Source organism: Eumetopias jubatus, unplaced genomic scaffold, assembly GCF_037043125.1.
Source record: "Eumetopias jubatus isolate StellerSeaLion01/CBP00866 unplaced genomic scaffold, mEumJub1_p1.0 scaffold_3, whole genome shotgun sequence".
NCBI classification, from domain to species: Eukaryota; Metazoa; Chordata; class Mammalia; order Carnivora; family Otariidae; genus Eumetopias; species Eumetopias jubatus.
In genome coordinates this window covers 118,835,462-118,858,213 of record NW_028274809.1, presented here as the reverse complement: position 1 = coordinate 118,858,213, position 22,752 = coordinate 118,835,462, and the positions used below count along the sequence as shown (strand labels likewise).

The window sequence follows — 22,752 nt, the reverse complement described above, 5'->3', positions numbered from 1 at the left end:
CTCAGCTGCACTTCCCACAGTCAGTCCCTCTCTGGTGTTGCCCTGGCCCAGGCCCTCATTATTTCTCACCCAGAATATTCTAATAGCCCCTAACCGTGCACTGCATTTGCGATCTTTCCCTTGTGTTTACACCCAGCCCAATTTATTTTTACCGAAGTTCCTCTCAATCGCTGGCCCACACTGGTGCCTTCCCTTCCAGAACACTGGCCCACACCCGAACATCTGAAAATTAGACAGTGGAAGAGTTCAAGAGAGTTGAATAGACGCATTTCCAAGCATCAGGAAGGGTTAACACAAACATGAACGAGGAGAGGATCCAGAGAGCGTATTTCTAATATTCTCGCCAGCGCCGGTGCACAGCGCGGATAATCTGGGGAAGGGACTGGGAGGCAGGGGGCACAACAGAAACACTGCACGCTATCGTACACCCTTCACAATCTGGTCAGTTAAACTCAGCTGCTGAGCGAGGCTCCAGAGATTTCAGAGGACAAAAAAGGTCACTTCGTTTGCTAGATAAACAGTAACTACCTCTTTGGGGGTCCAAAGATAAAAATTCTGTAGTCGTAAAACCAAAGTTCTGTTTCCTCAGTGCCTTAGAATAAAGAAAACAAAAAGAAAATGGAAAAGAGCCTTAAATAAGGATAATCGTTATGTGGCTAAAAATAGTTCATAAGAGGCTGATCCTGTGGAGCACGAAGCCGAACAGCTCAGCAGCAGTCCATGGTTTTCTCCCTCTGAATGTGAATGAGCATCTCTGTGATATGCAGGCATCATTTAAGGCCAGTGAAGAAAGCCACGCTCCCTGAACTTAGGATCTGGAATGAGATTCCAAATGTCCGAGTAGAGAGGTCCTTCCTCCATGGAGTATTTGCTTACCCTCGTTTCCCATATGACCAGTCTCAGTAATGTACTTAAAATATTTACAGTAATCCTGGAGCCTCAGTGCTGATTGCAGCTAACACAGTATCTCCAGAGATAGAAGAGGGAGAAGCAGCACCCAAACACTTCACCAAAATGTGTGAAATGTGACATTTGCTTATTATTTGGCATACGATTACAAAAGACTGGAAAACTTCCTTGCAAATGTAAAACCTCTAAATCAAAGTTAATCAGGATTAGATCACTTTTTAGGGAGAAATGTGATGCTATATCAGATTCTGATTCTTACAGACAGTGAGCAAAGAGATGAGCTGTCAGAGCAAGAGACACACATAAACAGTATGTGCACACACACACAACACACATACACAACCATCTATGGTATATTGACACAGTGAGCCCTCCCCAATCACTGTGGATGAATGAACAATATTATTCATGCACTCTTATGAACACATCTTTGCAGGCAGACACAGGTATCCATGTGTGACTGTGTCCCTATGGGCTGTCAGGGTATTTTGCGTGAGCCACTAACCATCCCTGCTTCCTTGGTGCTCTATCCTGGCAAGGGCTCTCTCCCAGGTCTTGCTCCTGTGTTTGCCCTTAATGATGGGGAAAAACTCCCAGGGCATGGATATGAGATCACTTCTATTTTTAGTCTTTCTTAATGGTTGTTAACATTTGCCCTGTGCGCTTTTACTGGCCTAAGTGGATGTAAATAATATCTTGTACCCAGTGTTGTATTGACCAGGGGTTATATTTAGTAAATGTAAAGATCCAAGGAGGAAAGGCAGAAACTCATCTTTAAAGGTGTTCTATACACACCCTCCCATAACCATTTGAAAACGTTTTTAGAGAATAATTTTAATTTAACGCTTTGGTCTAGCCGGAACCTCTGTCAGAGAAGGGTTTAAGATGAAACATCCACTGTAAAAGGAAAACCAATTATTAAGCAAGCGAAGCCATCAACTGAGGGGCTTACTGGCTACCTGTAGGGTAAAAAAGGGCCTTGAAGGCAGGACAAATGAACCAAAGGTGAGAGCCTCCAGAGACACTGGAGGATGAATTCTCTATCATCAAAGCGTTTGGTGGGTGATCACATACACCTGGATAATGACATGCAAAGAATGTTTTAATGCTCCAATAATGACTCCGAGTTAGGCCTCCTCATGAGATTTAGAGGGGGGAAATAATGACAAGTGAAGTTTTCGCCAATCCTGCTGGCTTGCAGGGTAAGTATCTGGGTGCAGGAGTTTACTTTGAATGATGATGGGCAGCATGAGAAAGATCTGACATATTGTCAATATAAGTTTGATTACATCACAAAGTTCTCTTAATGTATCAAATAATTAATGCCCGCATTCTTATACACATTACTCACTAATCACAACCACCCCGTGAAGTACAAAATTGATTTTCATCCACATCTGTAATAGAAATAAAGGAAGCTTGCCAATGTCATACAGAATTGGATCCAATTCTCTCCAATCCCAAAGCTAGGTGTTTTAACCCTGATGTCTACCGCCAGAAAGAAACTTCCAAACATAATCTAGACCATTAGATCAAGTTCAAAAATTAATCCATGACAGAGCTCAGTCAGAGCTTTATTTATTGAGTACCCACAGGATAGATGCCACAGAAAACAGAAGCAGGGCAAATTTGGCCCAGCTCTTTATGTATTTCCATCTGAGGAACAGAAGACAAAAACAGAACGTGTTCCATTCAACTTGGGTGTGATTTTGAACCAGGTGCGTTGGAGGGGGCCCAAAGCACCCTGGGCTCGGGGATTCGCTGGTCCTGCTGGACACTAAGCAGCAAGCAAGGAATGTCTCTGAATTGTTTTCCTCCTCTGTGAAACTGGAGGATGAAGCCATTTCTGAGACGTCATCCAGCCCTTTGTGAGGACAAACACTTATGTTTCTGGGTTGCTGCCTAGGTATTTTACAGTATGACAAGCCGACTCGTACCCAGGCTCCGGGCATGTAGAGGTGGACTTGAGTTTAGGAAGGCACCATCAGTTCCCACTTTGCTTGTCCCAAGGTGCCTTTTAAAAATAACCACTTAGAGTTAAGGTCGGGAAAAGCTAGTGCCCTCCACCCCGACCACCTTTGAAATAAAAGGTGCTTGTACCCTGTTCTCTGTCTCCTGTTCACTCATGACCTGGGATAAAGGGCTGCCCCTCCCTGAGCTCACTGCACCCCAACCCCATTTCTGGGATTTGTAAGTAATACATCTTGTGACCACTTCCTTGTTTAAGTGTACTGAAAGTGCATCTTCAGTCAAAACGACCCCGAGGGTTTTCACGTTCCCACAGTGGGCACTCGGGTGCTGAAGGAGCTGCCTGCCAGCCTCAGGTGAGGGGCTCGTGCCTCCTCACTCAGCAGATCATGATCTGCATGTTCTGAGTTCCATACACCAGCTCTGACTTCCAACACACCTTCACGTTCTAACAGGAGAGCTCTTTCCACTTTCAACTGCCCTCCGTTTCCTACTTACCCCCTTGAAGCTTGGGGCACATTGTTGCCGGAAACCAAAGTCCGTGTAGGAACGCTTTTTAAACAAAACACCACGAAAAACACCTTTGCTGACCAGGAGAGGACAGAAGAGATGAATGGGCCCAACGTGGAATCTGGAGGAGGACACTAGGGACAGTTTCTGGCAGATGTGTTCTCCTCCGGGTTCTGTATTCGCTCTGTATGCTTACTGCCCACCAGCTCTTCATTGCTAATCTTGTATCATTTAAGCCAAACCCCTAAACTTAATAAGATAGGGAGGACGCTTCGTCCCGAGATACTGTTGACAACTATAGTCTATAAACAACAACTCCCCTTCCTTTCGGTCCTCTCTCCTTACCTCCACCCCCCCACACACCCACTTCACTGTTCATCTGTGTGCACTGTTCTGGAGCATCACCATCCACGAGTGTCACTGTCCATGAGTGTCAGAGCGAGTCAGGATAAGAGAGTTGAGAGCACTAACCCCGTGGCTTGTAACCAGCCGTGAGACCAAAGGCTCCACGAGGGTACACCTGCTCTGCTCGCCGCTCCTTCTCCAGCCCCAGGGGCAGTGCCTGGCACACAGGAGGCACTCAGCATATATTTGTCAAAGTCAACAACTCCAGTTCCTCCCTGTCTCCCTTCCTGGACTGAAAGGCTCGATCTTGAGCCAACCGTAAGCTCTGTATAGGCAGGGGGACCACCCCTTATTAGTCTTCTCATTCCCACCACCTGGTAAAATATCTGAGACACTAACACAGAATATATATTTGGAGAAAGGTAGAATTTGCAGAAGTACCACTGAACATCTAGATTAAGGAAGGAGTCAAAGATATCTCATAAGCAAAAAATAATAATCCCAGAAGTATTTGCCTAAATAGTATGCAGCTGAGCACATAATCTTGAGGCAGATGGTGGTCTTTGATCCTTTCACTGTGAGTTTATTAACAAAATGAGAATAATTTTAGGAAAATGCACCAAGGTCTGAGTTCACCCCTGCCCCAGACCCTACCAAGAGACATCAAACAGCAGCTAATGGGCCAAGCAAAAGCTTCTCAAACCAGAGGTTCTGCCGTGTTACAGAAACAGGTGGTAAACAATTTAATTGCTTTATCACTCAAATTATAATATTATCACTCAAATGTCTTGAACTGAGAGTACATTACCGACCTGAAATATGATGACTATTTTCTTTTGATAAAAATTACGATGGTTTAACTTTTTTTTCCCACTAAACTTTTTATTTTGAGATCATTTTAGATCCACATGCAGTTGTAAGAAAAGTAGATTTTGTGCACCCTTAACCCAGCTTCCCCCCATGGAAACGCCTTATAAAACTACAGCACAATATCACAACCAGGATACTGATGTTGGCTAAGTCAGGACACAGAACATCTCTATCCACACAAGGCTCCCTCGTGTCACCCACCTATCCTTCTCACCCCCACACCTCCTTCTCTCCTGGCAAGCACTAATTTGTTCTCCCTTTCTACAAGTTTGCCATTTCATGAATGTTGTATAAATAGGATAAGATGATGTGTAGCCTTTGGGATTGCACTTGGACTTTTTTTTTTTTTTTAACTCAGCACAACTCCCTGGAGACTCATCCAAGTTGTTGTGTACGCCAGTAGTTGGTTCCTTTTTATTTCTGAGTAGTATTCCATGGTGTGGATGTACCACAGCTTGTTTATCCTTTCAGCTATCAAAGGACATCCAAATTTTGGCTAAATGAATAGAGCTGCTACGGATATTCATGTATAAGTTTTTGTGTAAAGATACGTTTCCATTTCTCCAAAATCAGTGCTCAGGACTACAAATGCTGTATCAAATGACAGTTGCTGTTCAGCTTTCTAAGAAACTACCATACCCAAAATGTATGAAGAGTTTATACAATTCAACACCAAAAGAAGTCCAATTAAAAATGAGCAGAAGATATGAACAGACATTTTTCCAAAGAAAACATCCAGATGGCCAACAGACACATGAAAAGATGCTCAACATCACTCATCACAGGGAAATGCAAATCAAAACCACAATGAGATGTCACCTCACACCTGTCAGAATGGCTCATATAAAAAAGACAAGAACTAACAAGTGTTGGTGAGGATATGGAGAAAAGGGAGCTCTAGTGCACTGTTGGTGGGAATGTAGATTGGGGCAGCCCCTGTGGAAAAAAAGTATGAATGTTCCCCCCAAAATTAAAAATAGAAATGATATATGATCCAGTAATTTCACTACTGGGTATTCACCCAAAGAAAACAAAAACACTAATTCAAAAAGTTATAAGCACCCCCAGGTTCACTGCAACATTCCCAGGTTCACTGCAACATTATTTACAATGGTCAAGACATGGAAGCAACCTAATTGTCCATTGATAATTGTGCATGGATCATTGAAATGGATAAAGAAGATGTGGTCTATATACACAATGGAATATACTCAGCCATAAAATGAATGGAATCTTGCCATTTGCTACAACATCGATCGACCTAGAGGGTATTCGGCTCAGTGAAAGCAGTCAGACAAACACAAATACCATATTATCTTACTTAAATGTGGAATCTAAAAAACAAAACAAACAAAAACAGCAGAAACAGATCCTAAATCCAGAGAACAAACTGGTGATTGCCAGAGGGGAGGGGAGAGGAGAGGAGGGGAGGGGAGGGGAGTGGGAGAGGAGGGGAGGGGAGGGGGAGATGGACAAAATGGATGAGGTACAGGCTTCCAGTTATGGAATGAATAAGTCGGGGGGACAAGAGGTACAGCATAGGGAATAGAGTGTGTAGCACTGAATGCTGACAGTCGGTAGCCACACTTGTGGTGAGCACAGCATAACATTCAGAAATGGCCAATCACTATGTTGTACACACAAAACTAATGGAACACTGGGTCAACATTACTTCAATTTAGAAAAAAGAAAAGAAAAGAAAAAAGAAAGAAAAGAAAAGAAAAGAAAAAAAACTGCCAAACCTTCCCGAGTGGCTGTGCCATTTTACATTCCCAGCAACCACGCAGGAGTGATCCAGCTTTCTGCATCCTTGCAAGCATTTGCTGATGTCACTAGTTTTTATTAATAGCCATTCTGATGCATGGGCTGCAATTCACTTTTAATGAACACAAAAATCCAGAGAGGAAAGGGAAAGACCTGACAACTACCCAGGTATCTTTAAGTATTTTGCTGGTCCCTTATGATTATCTTAATATGCACAATAAATCCGCCTCTGCCCTAAATGAAGAACTGGGTAGGAAGAGCACAGTGCTTCCTTAGAGTAATACAGAGCAGGTACCAACTGCAACAGCAAATATCACCCTGCACATGAAATCCTGGAAGCATTCCCTTTAATATTCTAGGAGCAAAGCAAGAACGGCACTCTGGTTAAACTTTTTATTGGCAGTACTAGCAAATATCATCAAATAAGAAAAATATTATGAGGTATAACAATTATAGAGGAAGAAATGAAATTATTATTTGCAGATGAGGATGTCTACACAAAAAAAATTAAGAGAATCCTAAACTTTGAAAATTTATGACAGTTCACTAGGTTGTTGATACACAACATAAAAATTCAATAGCTTTCCTAGACATCAGCAACAACCCAACTAAAAATGTAATTTTTAATAACCCCATTCATTCTAATAACAGAAGTATCTAGGAATAAACCTTTTAAAATGCATAGAAATCTATGGAGAAAATTATACCTCTTTAATAAAAGACCTAAAAGAAGACACATAGAAATGATGAGAAATAACCACATTTATGGTTAAAAGGACATTTTTTTAAATGTCTACTCTCTCCAGGCCAATCTGTAAATTTAATGCAAATTTAACCAAAATTCTAAAAGGATGTTGTTTTGTTTCATTTTAAAACAGGTTCTTTTAAAAATACACATGGAGGGGCGTCTGGGTGGCTCAGTCGTTGGGCGTCTGCCTTCTGCTCATGTGTAGCAGAAGGTCATGATCCCGGGGTCCTGGGATCGAGCCCCGCATCGGGCTCCCTACTCGGCGGGAGGCCTGCTTCTCCCTCTCCCACTCCCCGCGCTTGTGTTCCCTCTCTCGACGTCTCTCTCTGTCAAATAAATAAATCAAAAATCTAAAAAAAAAAAAAAATACATGTGGAGAAGTAAAGGACCAAAAGGAGTGAAGCCATTTTGCAGAATGGGTGACAAAGGTACCCAAAGCTTTGAGCGCTGGTTGTGCTGATGGCAACGTCCCACTCGTGATGGCAGCACAGGTCTGTCAACTGGAAAGAAGTGGTTTCGGAGCTCGGGACACTCCTGGGCCATCCCTCCAGCACCGACCAGCCCTCCCCTCACCATACCCCCAGTCCCAGCACTTCCATCTGCCCTGGTCCTCGTCCAAACAGCCTATCAGTCCCTTCATCCTCATTCACAGGAGTGTCCCCACGAAGCCCACATTATCCAGGTCCCCCTTCTTCCTCACACCGTATGCAAATTCTTCACAGAGACTCCACCTCTTAGAACCTTCCTGTCTTCTGGAACTTGCCGCCTTTCAGCAGCAAATGCCCCATCTCCTCCACCTCTGGACTTCTTACCTTCACTGCTCTGCTTCGATGACCCTGCTCCTCCTTGTTGATCTCAGATCATTGTCCCTCCTTTCTCCCTAAAAACCCCTTACTTTGACACTCACACCATCGACTGAATGATTGTAATACTAGTTTTATTTTATTTTTTTAAAGATTTTTATTTATTTATTCGACAGAGAGAGACACAGCGAGAGAGGGAACACAAGCAGGGGGAGTGGGAGAGGGAGAAGCAGGCTTGCGGCGGAGCGGGGAGCCCGATGCGGGGCTCGATGCGGGGCTCGATGCGGGGCTCGATCCAGGACCCTGGGAATCATGACCTGAGCCAAAGGCAGACGCTTAACGACTGAGCCACCCAGGCGCCCCTGTAATACTAGTTTTAATATAGAACAACCTCTCTGGAACTCACATCTTCCCTTCCAGCTACCACTCAATTTGCTCTCTCCCCCTTTGCTACAGAATTCACCCAAAAGAGTTTTCTGGACTTGCGGTTTCCGATATCCTCTTACGTCTCTCCTGCTCTGAAGCTGTTCTATAGACATTCTTGCCCACGCTCACACAAAAACAGCTCTCTGCAAGGCCACCTGCGCCCTCCCATGAGGGACTCTTCTCAGGTCTCGCTGTTCCCGAGCTCCCCGCAGCACTGGGCACAGATAAGCCCCCCTGCTTTCTGAACAGTGGGCTCACTGAGCTTCAGGACACTGCTCTGGGCTTTTCCTCCGACCTCGCTGGCCATTCTCTCAGCCCCGGGGCTGTCGCCTTAACCTCCCTGACCCTGAAATGTCCAGTACCCAGGCCTCTGTCCAAGAACCTTTCTCTTCTGGGCCACGTCTGTACACACTGGTTACAAAATTGGCAGGTCGCACTGCAAAATGAAAATGCAGGCCCCTCATTCAAAAATTATTAACCGTTCTGTCACAGAGCCACCGAGCTGAGGACTCTTGAATTTATATCTCTGCTGTAGACCACTCCCCTGAACTCCAGGCTCAGAGATGTAAACATCTCTACTGGGCCCTCTCGCAGGCACTTCAAAACCAAATTCCTGCCCCCCCCGCCCCCCCAAATGAGAGCCCTGGTCTTTCTGCAGTTTTCCCCATCTCGGTGAGCGAGACACGTTCTTCGACTTTCTTTTTCCTCCTAGCCGCCCCCCCCCCCCCCCCCCCGCTTTGATTCTTTTACTGAAACCTCACATCCAAATCATGAACAAATGCTGTTGGGTCTACCTTCAAACATATGGAGGACATGCCCACTCCCGCCCCCCCCCCCACCGTCCACCCTAGCATTGCCACAGGTACCATCTGGCACCTGGATTAGAGCTGTCCCCTCTCAGTTGGTCTCCCTGCTTCTGCCCGCACTCCCCACAGGGTAGCCTCAGCCCTCAGTCCCGCGATCCTTTCACACTGGGATTCTCCTCGGGTGGATCTGAAGGTGCCCTGACGTTACTCAGAAACACTGGTCGTTGAAATGACCTGATAGCTCTTTCCATGTCACATGACTCAACTACAGAAATAGAAAGTCGTTTATTTTCATATGCCTATTTTATCAAAACAACAGAAATCTCACAAACATTACAAGTGCCCCATCCCCAAATTGCAAACCCTGTCCCTTCCTCCCATCGAAGATGATCTACAAACTTGCAGGCAGTTCCGAAATGGGAAGCGAATCATTCCTCAAGTTCCCTTTCCATGTTTCATTATCTAAGGGTCTAGGTAACCCGTCGTGGATCATAATCACAGAACATCCAGCTTAACATGATTTGGGTTTCTAAATATTTCTGTACGAAACAAAATGCAAGTGTCTAGACGTGAGGGGCCGCGGGGCTGCGTCTGAAGCACGGGGGTGTTTGGCTTTAGAGGTTTGGCGTCCCTGCGCGCGGGCGCTTGAGTGCAGTGTGGGGTGTGCGGTGGCTGTGCGTGCGGTCGCGAGCAAGGCCCGCGGGCCCAGCTAGCGACAAACGTTCCTGCCACCCTTTGGCTCCCTAGGGCTCTGCAGCAAACACCGCGCGGGGCCAGGGCACACGCCAGACGGTCTCTGAGCCCACCGAGCGGAGGCCGGGGCACCCCCGCGTGGAGGCGGCCGGGCATGCGCGCCGCGGCTTGCACGCACACGCACACACACCGAGCGCGCGCACACACACCCCGGCCCGGCGGGCGGACTGGGGTCTCCTACGCCCCCGCTCCCTCCCGGCGGCGCAGGTGTTGGGCCGCCCCGCCCCTCAGGTGCGGGCCGCTGCGGAGCCGCGGGAACCTGCGGCCACCGACAGGCCCCCGCGGCGGGAGACGGACGGAGGGCGGGGCGGTGGCTCCCCTCCGCGCGCCCGCGCCCTCGCCCCGCCGACCCCCCCCCCGCCGGGCGCCCCTCCCCTCTCACCAACGGACGAGCGGATCCTCGACCTTCGGGGCAGGGACATCTTAAGAGCTCTGTCCAGGCCGGAGGTGTTCGGCATCGCGCTCCAGTCGGGGGCTAGGCGGCCCCCGGGCGATTGGCGTTGGCTGCGCGCAGGGCTGGGCGCAGGGGCGACGGCCCGAGGGCCATGGGTGGGCGCACTCCTGGACCGGACTGCGGGGCCGCCGTGAGCGCCGGCGCCTGTGCCTGTGCCGCGGCCGCCGCCCGGGGAGGCTGCGCCGTCCGTGCCGCAGCCGCCGGCCAATGCGGCAGCGCCCGCGAACGCCAGCGCTGCGGGCCCCGCTGGCCGGGTGGCGGCGGCGGGGGAGGGGTCCGGCCCTCCGGCGGGGAGCCGAGCGGGAGGAGGAGCGGGCTGCGGCCGCGGCTGGGAGAATCTGGACCGTTAAGCGGGACTGGGGGCTTTTAGGTGGCGGAGAAGGCGGGGAGGAGGAGGGGGCATGGATCGGTGCTCTAGGGGGCTCTCCTAGGAGACGGGTGCGCTTTGGGGTACCCTTTTCTGTCTGTGCCAGTCTGCTACCTATTTTACCTGTCACTTGTCATGCGGTGCAAGTGTTCCGTGAAAACCGTTCAGAAACTTGCCTTTCTTTTCTCGGTTTCTGTTCTGTGTCTGTTTTGGTGGGATCTGTATCGGTTCTTCAAGGAACAGGTATTTCTAAGGTGTAGGGCCTGGAACGAAAAGAAATCCAGACTCCTAACCCCCAGCCCGCCTAGAATTCTAATTAGTGGCATGTTAAAACTGTAAGAAGCCCCTAGGAATACTTAGCTCGCGACACACACACACACACACACACACACACACACACACACACATACACCTTCTTCCATAGGAAACAAAATCAATGAGAGGTGAGGTGACTTGTCCAAGGTCACTTGATCCATTTTTTTATTGTTTTTACTCATCAGTGTTTAAACTGCGCTTGGTCTTTCTGGGCACAGTTCCACAAAGGGGGGGGAAGCTGAATCTATTTAATATCTGATGAAATTCTGACCTCAGAATGAAAAGAGAAAAATGATTCAAGTAGAGTCTGAACTTACATTTATTGATGTGATCATTCACTAAATTTAGCATAAATACCAGAGGCTGAGGAAAAGAACAGAGTTCAGCAGGAAGAATTGGTGCCCCATGAGGAAACACCATGCAGCCCCTCAAGCTCCTACTGGCTAGTCTTTGCTCCAGATTTTCTTAGAAAAAAAATGCGGAAGGGATGGACAGTAGACTGGCAACTTTAGCTTCAAGTAGGATTCCCTGCCTGTTTCTTCTGGGCCCTCAAAAAAAAAAAAAGTGTTTCTGATAAGAAATGAGTCTTCAGCAGGATGTTGAGGAAAAAGAAAATTTTCAAAATTGTTGATCTGAGCTTCAGGGTGGGAGATGTTTTCTCAGTGGGTCTTCATAGCTGCTGAGGGTGAACTTAAAGCCACTTCATCCTAGCAGTGAGTTTGTCAAAAAAGTTGTCACTAATGATTCAATTTTCTATCAATGACAAGGCTAAGCAGAACTGAAAAGGACTTGAGTGAAAAATATGATTTTTTTCAACCCCAAATTTTAAGATGAAAAATGTTTCCACCATAACCAGATGGGAAAAGAAAGAGTAGATAGACGTTATTTTTAATTTTTAAGAAGTTGAGTATGTTAAATATAGAACATTGCCTTGCTCACCATAGACTGACCCAGTGCATTATTACCCTGATTTTGTGCTTCCTTATCATGAAATGGATGGGGGGTAGGGGATACTTCTGTTTCTGTATTCATCTTCTGATAACCAAAACTGTTCTAACAACCTGGTACAGTGTTGAGGTTCAGTTGATCCACTTTGAAGGTGTGCAAGGAGCCATAGATGGGTGACTCACTTGAACTTGCATTTTCTCATTGACTGCCATGGCTAATTTCCCTGATCTGACTGGCTGGTATCTCTCCTGGGAAGTTAGTTAAGTATGGGCTTTGAGCACAGAATCTAGACCTAAATCCCATCTTTGAGGTCTTCTAAAGAAACACATGCACAAAGGGTAAAAGCTAGCTGATGACCATTATTTACTATTAGTCTTGGAATCCAAATGTCAATATGGATCATTCAATAACCTGTGCTTGACCTCTCAGAGAAATGCTTTCACCCTTGCCAGAGGCAACCTAGGCTAGAACCAAAGAAGACCCCAGAAGCCTGTATAAAGAAGGGACAATGCAAAATCAGAGCAACAGGGATAGTCAGAGAAATGTATTTTGTCTCTACCCTACCCTACCCTATTTTGTCTCTACCCTATAGTACTCAAGAACTTCTTAAGAAAGAGCATTTGTCTCAATTCTCTAGAGTCACCACCCCAGGCACTCACAAGTCAGGTGACAGAGGCAGCCTGCAGAAGAAAATATCCCTCAAAAGACAGGCTGAGCAGGATGCACCAAGCCCCTAGCACGGATTGATAAATATCATTGAGCTAAGTCAGAGTAGCCCTTTTTGTCCTAAGGGATGATGTAGAAGAAAAAAGGGGGGATTAGAGTTTTCTTTCCCTGAAAGCCAGCTGTCTCCATCGTCTCTATTCTGTGTGGCCCCTCCCTAAGCAGTGAGATCAGCCAAAACAGACCCAGTCTCCCAGAGAGAGAACCCACCCCCCTCATGGTGTGACTGCAGAAAGGCTGACCATGTTTTCCCCTAAGATTTCCAAGGAAGGAAAACTGCACTTCTCTCAGCAGCACACTTCAATGCTAAGGAACTAGGGTTTTCAAGCAGTTCTTCCCTATGACCATCTTAAATTCCATTTTAACTTAAGCCCATTCTTATTTAATCTTCATGGTTCCAGAGAACAACCAGTTTGCATCCTTCTCAAGAAGTTCTTTCAAACAAATGAAGACTTTGAGTCATTTCTTAAGTCCCTTCAAACTAAAACCACATTTCCTTTTAAAATGTTTATACATGAAAAAATGTTCATGCATGTATACATATATGTATATCTCTTATATGTGTACATATATGTCTATACATAGATATTTTTAAAAGGGAAATGGCATATACACGCCATATAAAAAGGTATACATATGCATATGGCATTCATCTGTGTACCTGCTCCCCAGGTTAGGGAATAATACAGACAGAGTGGAAGCCACTACTAATCCCAAACCCATTTCCTTTCCATTGGTCCCCAGGTCCTCTTTCCCTGTTATTTACAAACAGGCTAAAAGGCAACCCTGATAGTACTGGGCAAAGACTCCAGGGAGAAAAATGATTTCATAGAAAACTTTATTCTCTGCGGTCTCATGCAGCATTCTGTAAATGCATTCTGATGACTCCAAATTCCTCTCATTTTTACACATTTTACACAGTGTCCCACATTGGACATAGAAGAGGAAATATTCAGAACAGTCAATATCTATCTCCCTAATTACCAAAGGGCAGGTACCCCAGACCCCTGCCCCTCAATTACTCATTAGCACTCGTGTCTAGCATGTGATGCTGGCTGCAGCTGGACTCTTAGCTGGGGCTGTCATCTGGTATACTTCATCGTGTCCTCTCCAGGTAGCCTGGGCTTCCTCACAGCATGGCGGCTGGCTTCCAAGAGTTCCAGGGGACAGAGCCGGGTGGAGGCTCTGTCACTTTTTCTAACCTAGGCTCAGGAATCATGCAGTATTACTCCCACCACAACCTGTTATGGCAGTCACAAAGGCCCAGTCAGTTCAAGAGGACAGGAAATAGACTCTAGCTCTTGCTAGATTCTGCTAGAACATAAGGATTGGAAACACTGTTGCAGCCATTTTTGAAACTACATCAAAGCTAGCAACAAATTTTAATTTTAATAAAACATAATTGCACCCAAGTCATAAAATATTTATGGAAATATTAAGGAAAGACATGCAAGATGTTTACATTGAAAATAAGGGACCCAAAGAACAAAATGGAAGGACATACATTATCTGATGTCAAATCTTACCATACTACCAATGTTGGTCAAGACAGTGTAGTGTAGACACATGAATAGATCACTGAAACAGAGTCCAGAAATAGGTCCATGTATATATGGTTAAATAATTTTGACAAAGGCATCAAAACAACTCAATAGGGAAAATATAGTCATTTCAATAGATAGTGCTATAACAGGGGTTCCTGGGTGTCTCATTCAGTCTCAGGTCATGATCTCAAGGTCCTGGGATTGAGCCCTGTGTTGGGCTCCCTGCTGAGCAGGGAGTCTATTTCTCCCTCTCCATTTGCCCCTCCCCCTGCTCATGCTCTCTCTCAAATAAAATCTTTAAAAGAAAAATAGTGCTCTAACAACTTGTTGTTCATATGGAAAAAAAATTAAATAAGCCTTGACACTTAACCATACACAATAATTAACTCAAAATGGATCATAAGCTTAAACTGTAAAAAAGTAACCATATAAAGCTTCCAGAGGAAACCGTAGGAGAAAATATTTCTTACACAAGACATAGAAAGGAGGAAAGCGAAAAGATGGTGGAAGAGTAGGGCACCCTATTTCAACTGGTCCCCGGAATTGAGCTGGATATCTACCAGACCACTCTGAGCACCCACAAAACCAGCCTGAGATGTAAGAAGATCTGGATCTCTACAAACAGAATATTGCAGGCGGTTGGTTTCCAGGTACAAAGCAGGGAACCTTGATTCCGCGGGCAGATAACTGAGGATAAATGGCAGCGGGAGGGAGCCTGGCCATGGGGATCCTACACCGCCAGTGAGCGACAGCCTCGCTCCCTGGGGACAAGACACAGACTTGCAGACCGGTAGCAGCGGGGAAAGGACTTTACGGCAGCCCCCGGGGCGGAAACCCGGAGCGGCGGGGTCGCGCGGGCGAACTGGGGGGGCTGGCGGATTTAGAAGCACAGAGGGCAGAGACATGCTCCGACCTGGAGGCAGGACTGGGGGCGCTGCAGAGGGGCGCACAACAAGGCCGCTGCAGGTTATAGCAGCACGGACAGAAACGGAGACGGTGTGGCCTGGAGAGCTCACTGAAAAACAGACTGCGGTCTCTCTGCTCTGAGGCACAGGGTTGGAAACGGTCTCTTCTGCTCTGACTCGCGGAAGAGATGCGGAAAGCCACCAGGGAAAGCCACCAGAGAACAAAAGCCCCCAAAACTGATTCCCGCTGATCCCATCCCCCGCCAGAGGGGGGCAGGGCAACTCCGCCCAAACAGGGCTGCCTGAGTAACGGCGCGGCAGGCCCCTCCCCCAGAAGAGAGGCTGGGAAAACAAGAGGCCAGCAACCCTAAGGTCCCAGGAAAACAGGCGCATCTTGCTTGGGTTCTAGTCAATAATTTGGACTCTATACATTCCCTCAAACACCCATCAACAGAATGACTAGGAGGAGGAGCCCCCAAAATAGAAAAGACTCAGAGATTATGACTTATGCTGCAGATTTACAAATGGATGCAGATATAACCAAGATGTCGGAGATGGAATTCAGGCGAGCAATTGTGAAGGCAATAGCTAGAATGGAGAAATCAATTAATGGCAACATACAGTCTCTAAGGGCAGAAATGAGAGCTGAACTGGCAGAACCTAAAAATGCTATCAGTGAGATCCAATCCAATCTAGTTAATCTAACAGCTAGGGTAACTGAGGCAGAAGAACGAATAAGCGACCTGGAAGACAATATAAGAGATAAAAAGGGAAAAGACGAGGCCAGGGAAAAACAACACAGAATCCATTAAAATAGAATCAGAGAAATGAGTGACACCATGCAGCGTTCCAATGTCAGAACAATTGGAATCCCGGAGGGAGTGGAGAGAGAGAGAGGACTAGAAGATGTATTTGAGCAAATCGTAGCTGAGAACTTCCCTAATCTGGGGAAGGAAACAAACATTCGCGTCCTAGAGGCAGAGAGGACCCCTCCCAAGATCAAGGAAAACAGGCCAACACCCCGGCATGTAATAGTAAAACTTGCAAATCTTAGAACCAAGAAAACCATTTTAAGGGCAGTTAGGGGGAAGAGATTCCTTACTTGCAGAGGGAGGAACATCAGAATAACGTCAGACCTATCCACAGAGACCTGGCAAGCCAGAAAGGCCTGGCAAGACATATTCAGGGTACTAAATGAGAAGAACATGCAGCCAAGAATACTTTATCCGGCAAGCCTTTCATTTAGAATGGATGGAGAGATGCAGAGCTTCCAAGACCGGCAGAAACTGGAAGAATATGTGACCACTAAGCCGGCCCTGCAAGAAATATTAAGGGGGGTTCTATAAAAGGAGAAAGACCCCAAGAGTGATATACAACAGAAATTTACAGGGACAATCTATAAAAACAACGTCTTCACAGGCAACATGATGACAATTAATTCATATCTTTCAATAATCACTCTCAACGTGAATGGAATAAGGCTCCCATAAAACGGCACAGGCTTGCAGATTGGATAAAAAGACAGGACCCATCCGTATGTTGTCTACAAGAGACTCATTTTGAACCTAAAGATACATCCAGACTGAAAGTGAAGGGATGGAGATCCATCTTCCATGCCAGCAGACCTCAAAAGAAAGCTGGGGTAGCAATTCTTATATCAGACAAATTAGATTTTAAACTAAAGTCTGTAGTTAGAGACACAGAAGGACACTATATCATTCTTCAAGGGTCTATCCAACAAGAAGATCTAACAATTGTAAATATCTATGCCCCCAACACGGGAGTAGCCATCTACATAAGCCAACTGTTAACCAAAATAAAGAGTCATATTGATAACAATACGTTAATTGTAGGAGACCTCAATACTCCACTCTCAGCAATGGACAGATCATCTAAGCAGAAAATCAACAAGGAAACAAGAGCTTTGAATGATACACTGGACTAGATGGACCTCATAGATATTTACAGAACATTCCACCCTAAAACAACAGAATACTCATTCTTCTCGAGCGCCCATGGAACTTTCTCCAGAATAGACCACATACTGGGTCACAAGTCAGGTCTCGACTGATACCAAAAGATTGAGATTATTTCCTGCATATTCTCAGACCACAATGCTTTAAAACTGGAACTCAATCACAAGAAAAAATTTGGCAGAAATTCAAACACTTGGAAGCTAAAGACCACTCTGCTCAAGAATGTTTGGGTCAACCAGGAAATCAAAGAAGAACTTAAACAATTCATGGAAATCAATGAGAACGAAAACACATTGGTCCAAAACCTATGGGATACTGCAAAGGCGGCCCTAAGGGGGAACTACAAAGCCATCCAAGCCTCACTCAAAAAAATAGAAAAATCCCAAATTCACCAACTAACTCTACACCTTAAAGAACTAGAGGAAGAGCAACAAACGATGCCTAAGCCACCCATTAGAAGAGAAATAATTAAAATTAGAGCAGAGATCAGTGAATTAGAAACCAGAAACACAGTAGATCAGCTCAACGAAACTAGAAGTTGGTTCTTTGAAAGAATTAATAAGATCGATAAACCACTGGCCAGACTTATCGAAAAGAAAAGAGAAAGGACCCAAATTAATAAAATTATGAATGAAAGGGGAGAGATCACGACTAACACCAAGGAAATAGAAACAATTATTAGAAATTATTATCAACAACTATATGCCAATAAGCCGAGCAATCTGGATGAAATGGAGGCCTTCCTGGAAACCTATAAGCTGCCAAAACTGAAACAGGAAGAAATTGACAACCTGAATAGGCCAATACCCAGAAACGAGATTGAAGCACTGATCCAAAACCTCCCAAAAAACAAGAGTCCAGGGCCTGATGGATTCCCTGGGGAATTCTACCCAACATTCAAAGAAGAAATAATACCTATTCTACTGAAGCTGTTTCAAAAAATAGAAACAGAAGGAAAACTTCCAAACTCATTCTATGAGGCCAGCATTACCTTAATCCCCAAACCAGGCAAAGACCCCATCAAAAAGGAGAATTTCAGACCGATATCCCTGATGAATATGGATTCCAAAATCCTCAGCATAATCCTAGCTAATAGGATCCAACAATACCTTAAAAGGATCACCCACCACGACCAAGTGGGATTTATCCCCGGGATGCAAGGGTGGTTCAACATTCGCAAATCAATCAATGTGATAGAACACATTAATAAGAGGAGGGGGGAGGACCATATGGTCCTCTCAATTGATGCAGAAAAAGCATTTGACAAAATACAACATCCTTTCCTGATTAAAACTCTTCAGAGTATAGGGATAGAGGGAACATTCCTCAAGTTCATAAAATCCATCTATGAAAACCCACAGCGAATATCATCCTCAATGGGGAAAAGCTGAGAGCCTTTCCCTTAAGATCAAGAACACGTCAAGGATGCCCACTCTCGCCACTGTTGTTCAACATAGTACTAGAAGTCCTAGCAACAGCAATCAGACAACAAAAAGAAATAAGAGGTATTCAAATTGGCAAAGAAGACGTCAAACTCTCTCTTTTCACAGACGACATGATACTTTATGTGGAAAACCCAAAAGACTCCACCCCCAAGTTACTAGAACACACACAGCAATTCAGTAATGTGGCAGGATACAAAATCAACGCACAGAAGTCAGTTGCTTTCTTGTACACTAACAAGGCAACTGTAGAAAGAGAAATTAGAGAAACGATTCCATTTACAATAGCACCAAAAACCATAAGATACCTCGGAGTGAGCTTAACCAAAGAGGTAAAGGATCTATACTCTAGGAACTACAGAACACTCATGAAAGACATTGAAGAAGACACAAAAAGAGGGAAAAATATTCCATGCTCATGGATCGGAAGAATAAACATTGTTAAAATGTCTATGCTACCCAGAGCAATCTATACCTTCAATGCCATCCAGATCAAAATTCCAATGACGTTTTTCAAAGTGCTGGAACAAACAATCCTAAAATTTGTATGGAATCAGAAAAGACCCCGAATCGCCAAGGAAATGTTGAAAAAGGAAAACAGAGCTGGGGACACCACGTTGCCCGATTTCAAGCCACATTACAAAGCTGTGATCACCAGGACAGCATGGTACTGGCACAAAAACAGACATACAGACCAGTGGAACGGAATAGAGAACCCAGATATGGACGCTCAATTCTATGGTCAAACAATCTTTGACAAAGCAGGAGAAAACATGCAATGGAAAAAAGACAGTCTCTTCAATAAATGGTGCTGGGAAAATTGGACAGCCACATGCAGAAGAATGAAACTCGACCGTTCTCTAACACCACACACAAAGATAAACCCAAAATGGACGAAAGACCTCAATGTGAGACAGGAATCCATCAAAATCCTAGAGGAGAACATAGGCAGTCACCTCTTTGACATCGGCCACAGCAACTTCTTTCAAGATACATCTCCAAAAGCTAGTGAAACAAAAGCAAAAATGAACTTTTGGGAAAAGCTTCTGCACAGCAAAGGAAACAGTCAACAAAACGAAGAGGCAACCCACAGAATGGGAGAAGATATTTGCAAATGACACTACAGATAAAGGGCTGGTATCCAAGATCTATAAAGAACTTCTCAAACTCAACACCCAAAAATCAAATAATCAAGTCAAAAAGCGGGCAGCAGATATGAAAAGACACTTCTCTGAAGAAGACATACAAATGGCTAGCAGACACATGAAAAAATGTTCATCATCATTAGCCATCAGGGAAATTCAAATCAAAACCACATTGAGATACCACCTTACACCAGTTACAATGGCAAAAATGGACAGGGAAAGAAACAACAAATGTTGGAGACGTTGTGGAGAGAGGGGAACCCTCTTACACTGTTGGTGGGAATGCAAGTTGGTACAGCCACTTTGGAAAACAGTGTGGAGGTTCCCCAAAATTTAAAAATAGAGCTACCCTATGACCCAGCAATTGCAGTCCTGGGTATTTACCCCAAAGACACAGATGTAGTGAAAAGAAGGGCCACATGCACCCCGATGTTCATAGCAGCAATGTCCGCAATAGCCCAACTGTGGAAAGAGCCGAGATGCCCTTCAACAGATGAATGGATTGAGAAGATGTGGTCCAAATATACAATGGAATATTACTCAGCCATCAGAAAGGATGAATACCCAACTTTTGCATCAACATGGATGGGACTGGAGGAGATTATGCTAAGTGAAATAAGTCAAGCAGAGAAAGTCCATTATCATATGGTTTCACTTATTTGTGGAACATAAGGAATAACATGGAGGACATTAGGAGAAGGAAGGGAAAAATGAAGGGAGGGAATTGGAGGGAGAGACGAACCGTGAGAGACTATGGACTCTGAGAAACAAACAGTGTTCTAGAGGGGAGGGGGGAGGGGGGATGGGGGGATAGGTTAGCCCGGTGATGGGTATTTTTTTTTTTTAAGATTTTATTTATTTATTTGAGAGAGAGAGAATGAGAGATAGAGAGCACGAGAGGGAAGAGGGTCAGAGGGAGAAGCAGACTCCCTGCTGAGCAGGGAGCCCGATGCGGGACTCGATCCCGGGACTCCAGGATCATGACCTGAGCCGAAGGCAGTCGCTTAACCAACTGAGCCACCCAGGCGCCCCCGGTGATGGGTATTAAGGAGGGCACGTACTGCATGGAGCAGTGGGTGATATACAAAAACAATGGATCGTGGATCACCACATCAAAAACTAATGATGTATTGTATGGTGACTAACATAATAAAATTAAAAAAAACCCCACAAGACATAGAAAGCACTAACCATAAAAGAAAAAAACTTATAAATTGGACATCATTAAAAAGAAAACTTCTGTTCATCAAGAAACAACACCAAGAGAACAAATATGTAAGCCACAGACAAGGAGAAAATGCATATGCATTTCACAATGCATACATCTGAAAAAGGACCTGTTCTAGAATATATAAGTAATTCCTACAATCAATTGTATAAAGACAAATTTGTTAATGATCAGGGAAATGCAAATTAAAACACAGTGACATTCCACTACACACCATGATGCTGAAATTAAGATTAACATCTCCAAGTACTATAGAAGATGGTGAACAACCAGAACTCATACTTGCTGGTGGGAGTGTAAAATGTTATGACCACTTTGAAAAAACTTGTAATTTCCGATATAGTTAAATGTATACCTTCCCTATGACCCAGAAATTCTGCCTCTAGGTATTTGCCCAAGAGAAATGTACACATATTTACAAGCAGACTTAAAAGAGAATATTAATAGCAGCTTTATTCTTAATAGCCTCAAACTGGAAACAACCCAAATACACATCAACAGGTAAATGGATCAACAAATTGCCATGTATTCATATAATGGACTATGACTTGGGAATAAAAAGGAATAAATTACCAATGTATACAACAATGTAGATGGATCTCAAAAACATTATGCTGAGTGAAAACAAGACACAAAAGAGTAGACAGTATAATCCCATTTGAAGTAACCAGATTAGGTCCAACTTGAAGTTCCTCATGCTAAGCCCCACATAAGCAAACCAAAACTTAAGTTACCATGCTCTGTGCTTGGCTCCCCCAGATAAGAAAGGCCTAGGCCAGCCAATCAGCACTCATCTGTCCAGCACAAATTACCTAACATGGTTCCAAAATGTCCCTTTGCTCCATATAAGGAAAGTAACCCTGCTTTAATCAGTCAGCAAATGCCCAGTAGAACGTCCTTGTTCCTGCTCACTTTAATTTATAAGAATGTCTTGCCAGGTGTTCAACATCACTAATGATCTGGGAAATGCAAATCAGAACCACATTGAGATAGCACCTCCCACCTCTTAGAACGGTTAGTATTAAAAAGACAAGGAACAACAAGCGTTGCTGAGGATGTGAAGAAAAGGGAACCCTCATGCACTGTTGCTGGGAATGTAAATTGGTTCAGCTACTATGGAAAATGTTATGGAGGTTCCTCAAAAAATGTAAAATAGAAATACCAGGGGCACATGGGTGGTTCCGTGGGCCAAGTGTCCTACTCTTGATTTCAGCTCAGGTCATGATCACAGGGTTGTGAGATGAGCCCCATGTAGGGCTCTATGCTCGGTGGGGAGTCTACTTGTCCCTTTCCCTCTGCTCCTCCCCCCACTCCTGCTTGCACGCTCTCTCTCTCAAATAAATAAAAAAAATTTTAAATAGAAATACCATATGATCCAGCAATTCCACTTCTGGGTATTCATCTGTAAGAAACAAAAATACTTACTCAAAAAGATATCTGTGCCAAGTTTATTGCAGCATTATTTACAATAGCCAAGATGTGGAAACAACCATTATATATATAATGGAATATTACCAAGCCATAAAAAAGAAGGAAATCTTGCCATTTATGACATGGATGGACCTTGATGGCATTATGCTAAGTGCAATAAGTCAGACTAGGAAGACCATATGAGCTCACTCATACAGGCATACATCAGAGATATTGCAGATTTGGTTCCAGACCACTGCAATAAAGCAAATATCCCAATAAAGTGAGTCAAATGAAATTTTAGGTTCCCCAGTGCATATAAAAGTTATGTTTACTCTATACTGTAGTCTGTTAAGTTTGCAATAGCATTATGTCTACATAAACATGCATACC

General features: G+C 44.7%; 1 protein-coding gene across 2 annotated transcripts in view; it reads right to left on the bottom strand.

Moving 5' to 3' along the window:
- LOC114212219 (phospholipid-transporting ATPase IB) overlaps positions 1 to 10,360 on the bottom strand; it is a 573,423-nt gene extending 563,063 nt beyond the window's left edge. For both annotated transcript variants that reach the window (XM_028106999.2, XM_088022179.1), the window contains exon 1: positions 10,285 to 10,360. In XM_028106999.2, the coding sequence (XP_027962800.1) occupies positions 10,285 to 10,360 (76 nt within the window). The remainder of the gene's footprint in view (positions 1 to 10,284) is intronic.
- Between the last annotated feature and the right edge of the window lie 12,392 nt (positions 10,361 to 22,752).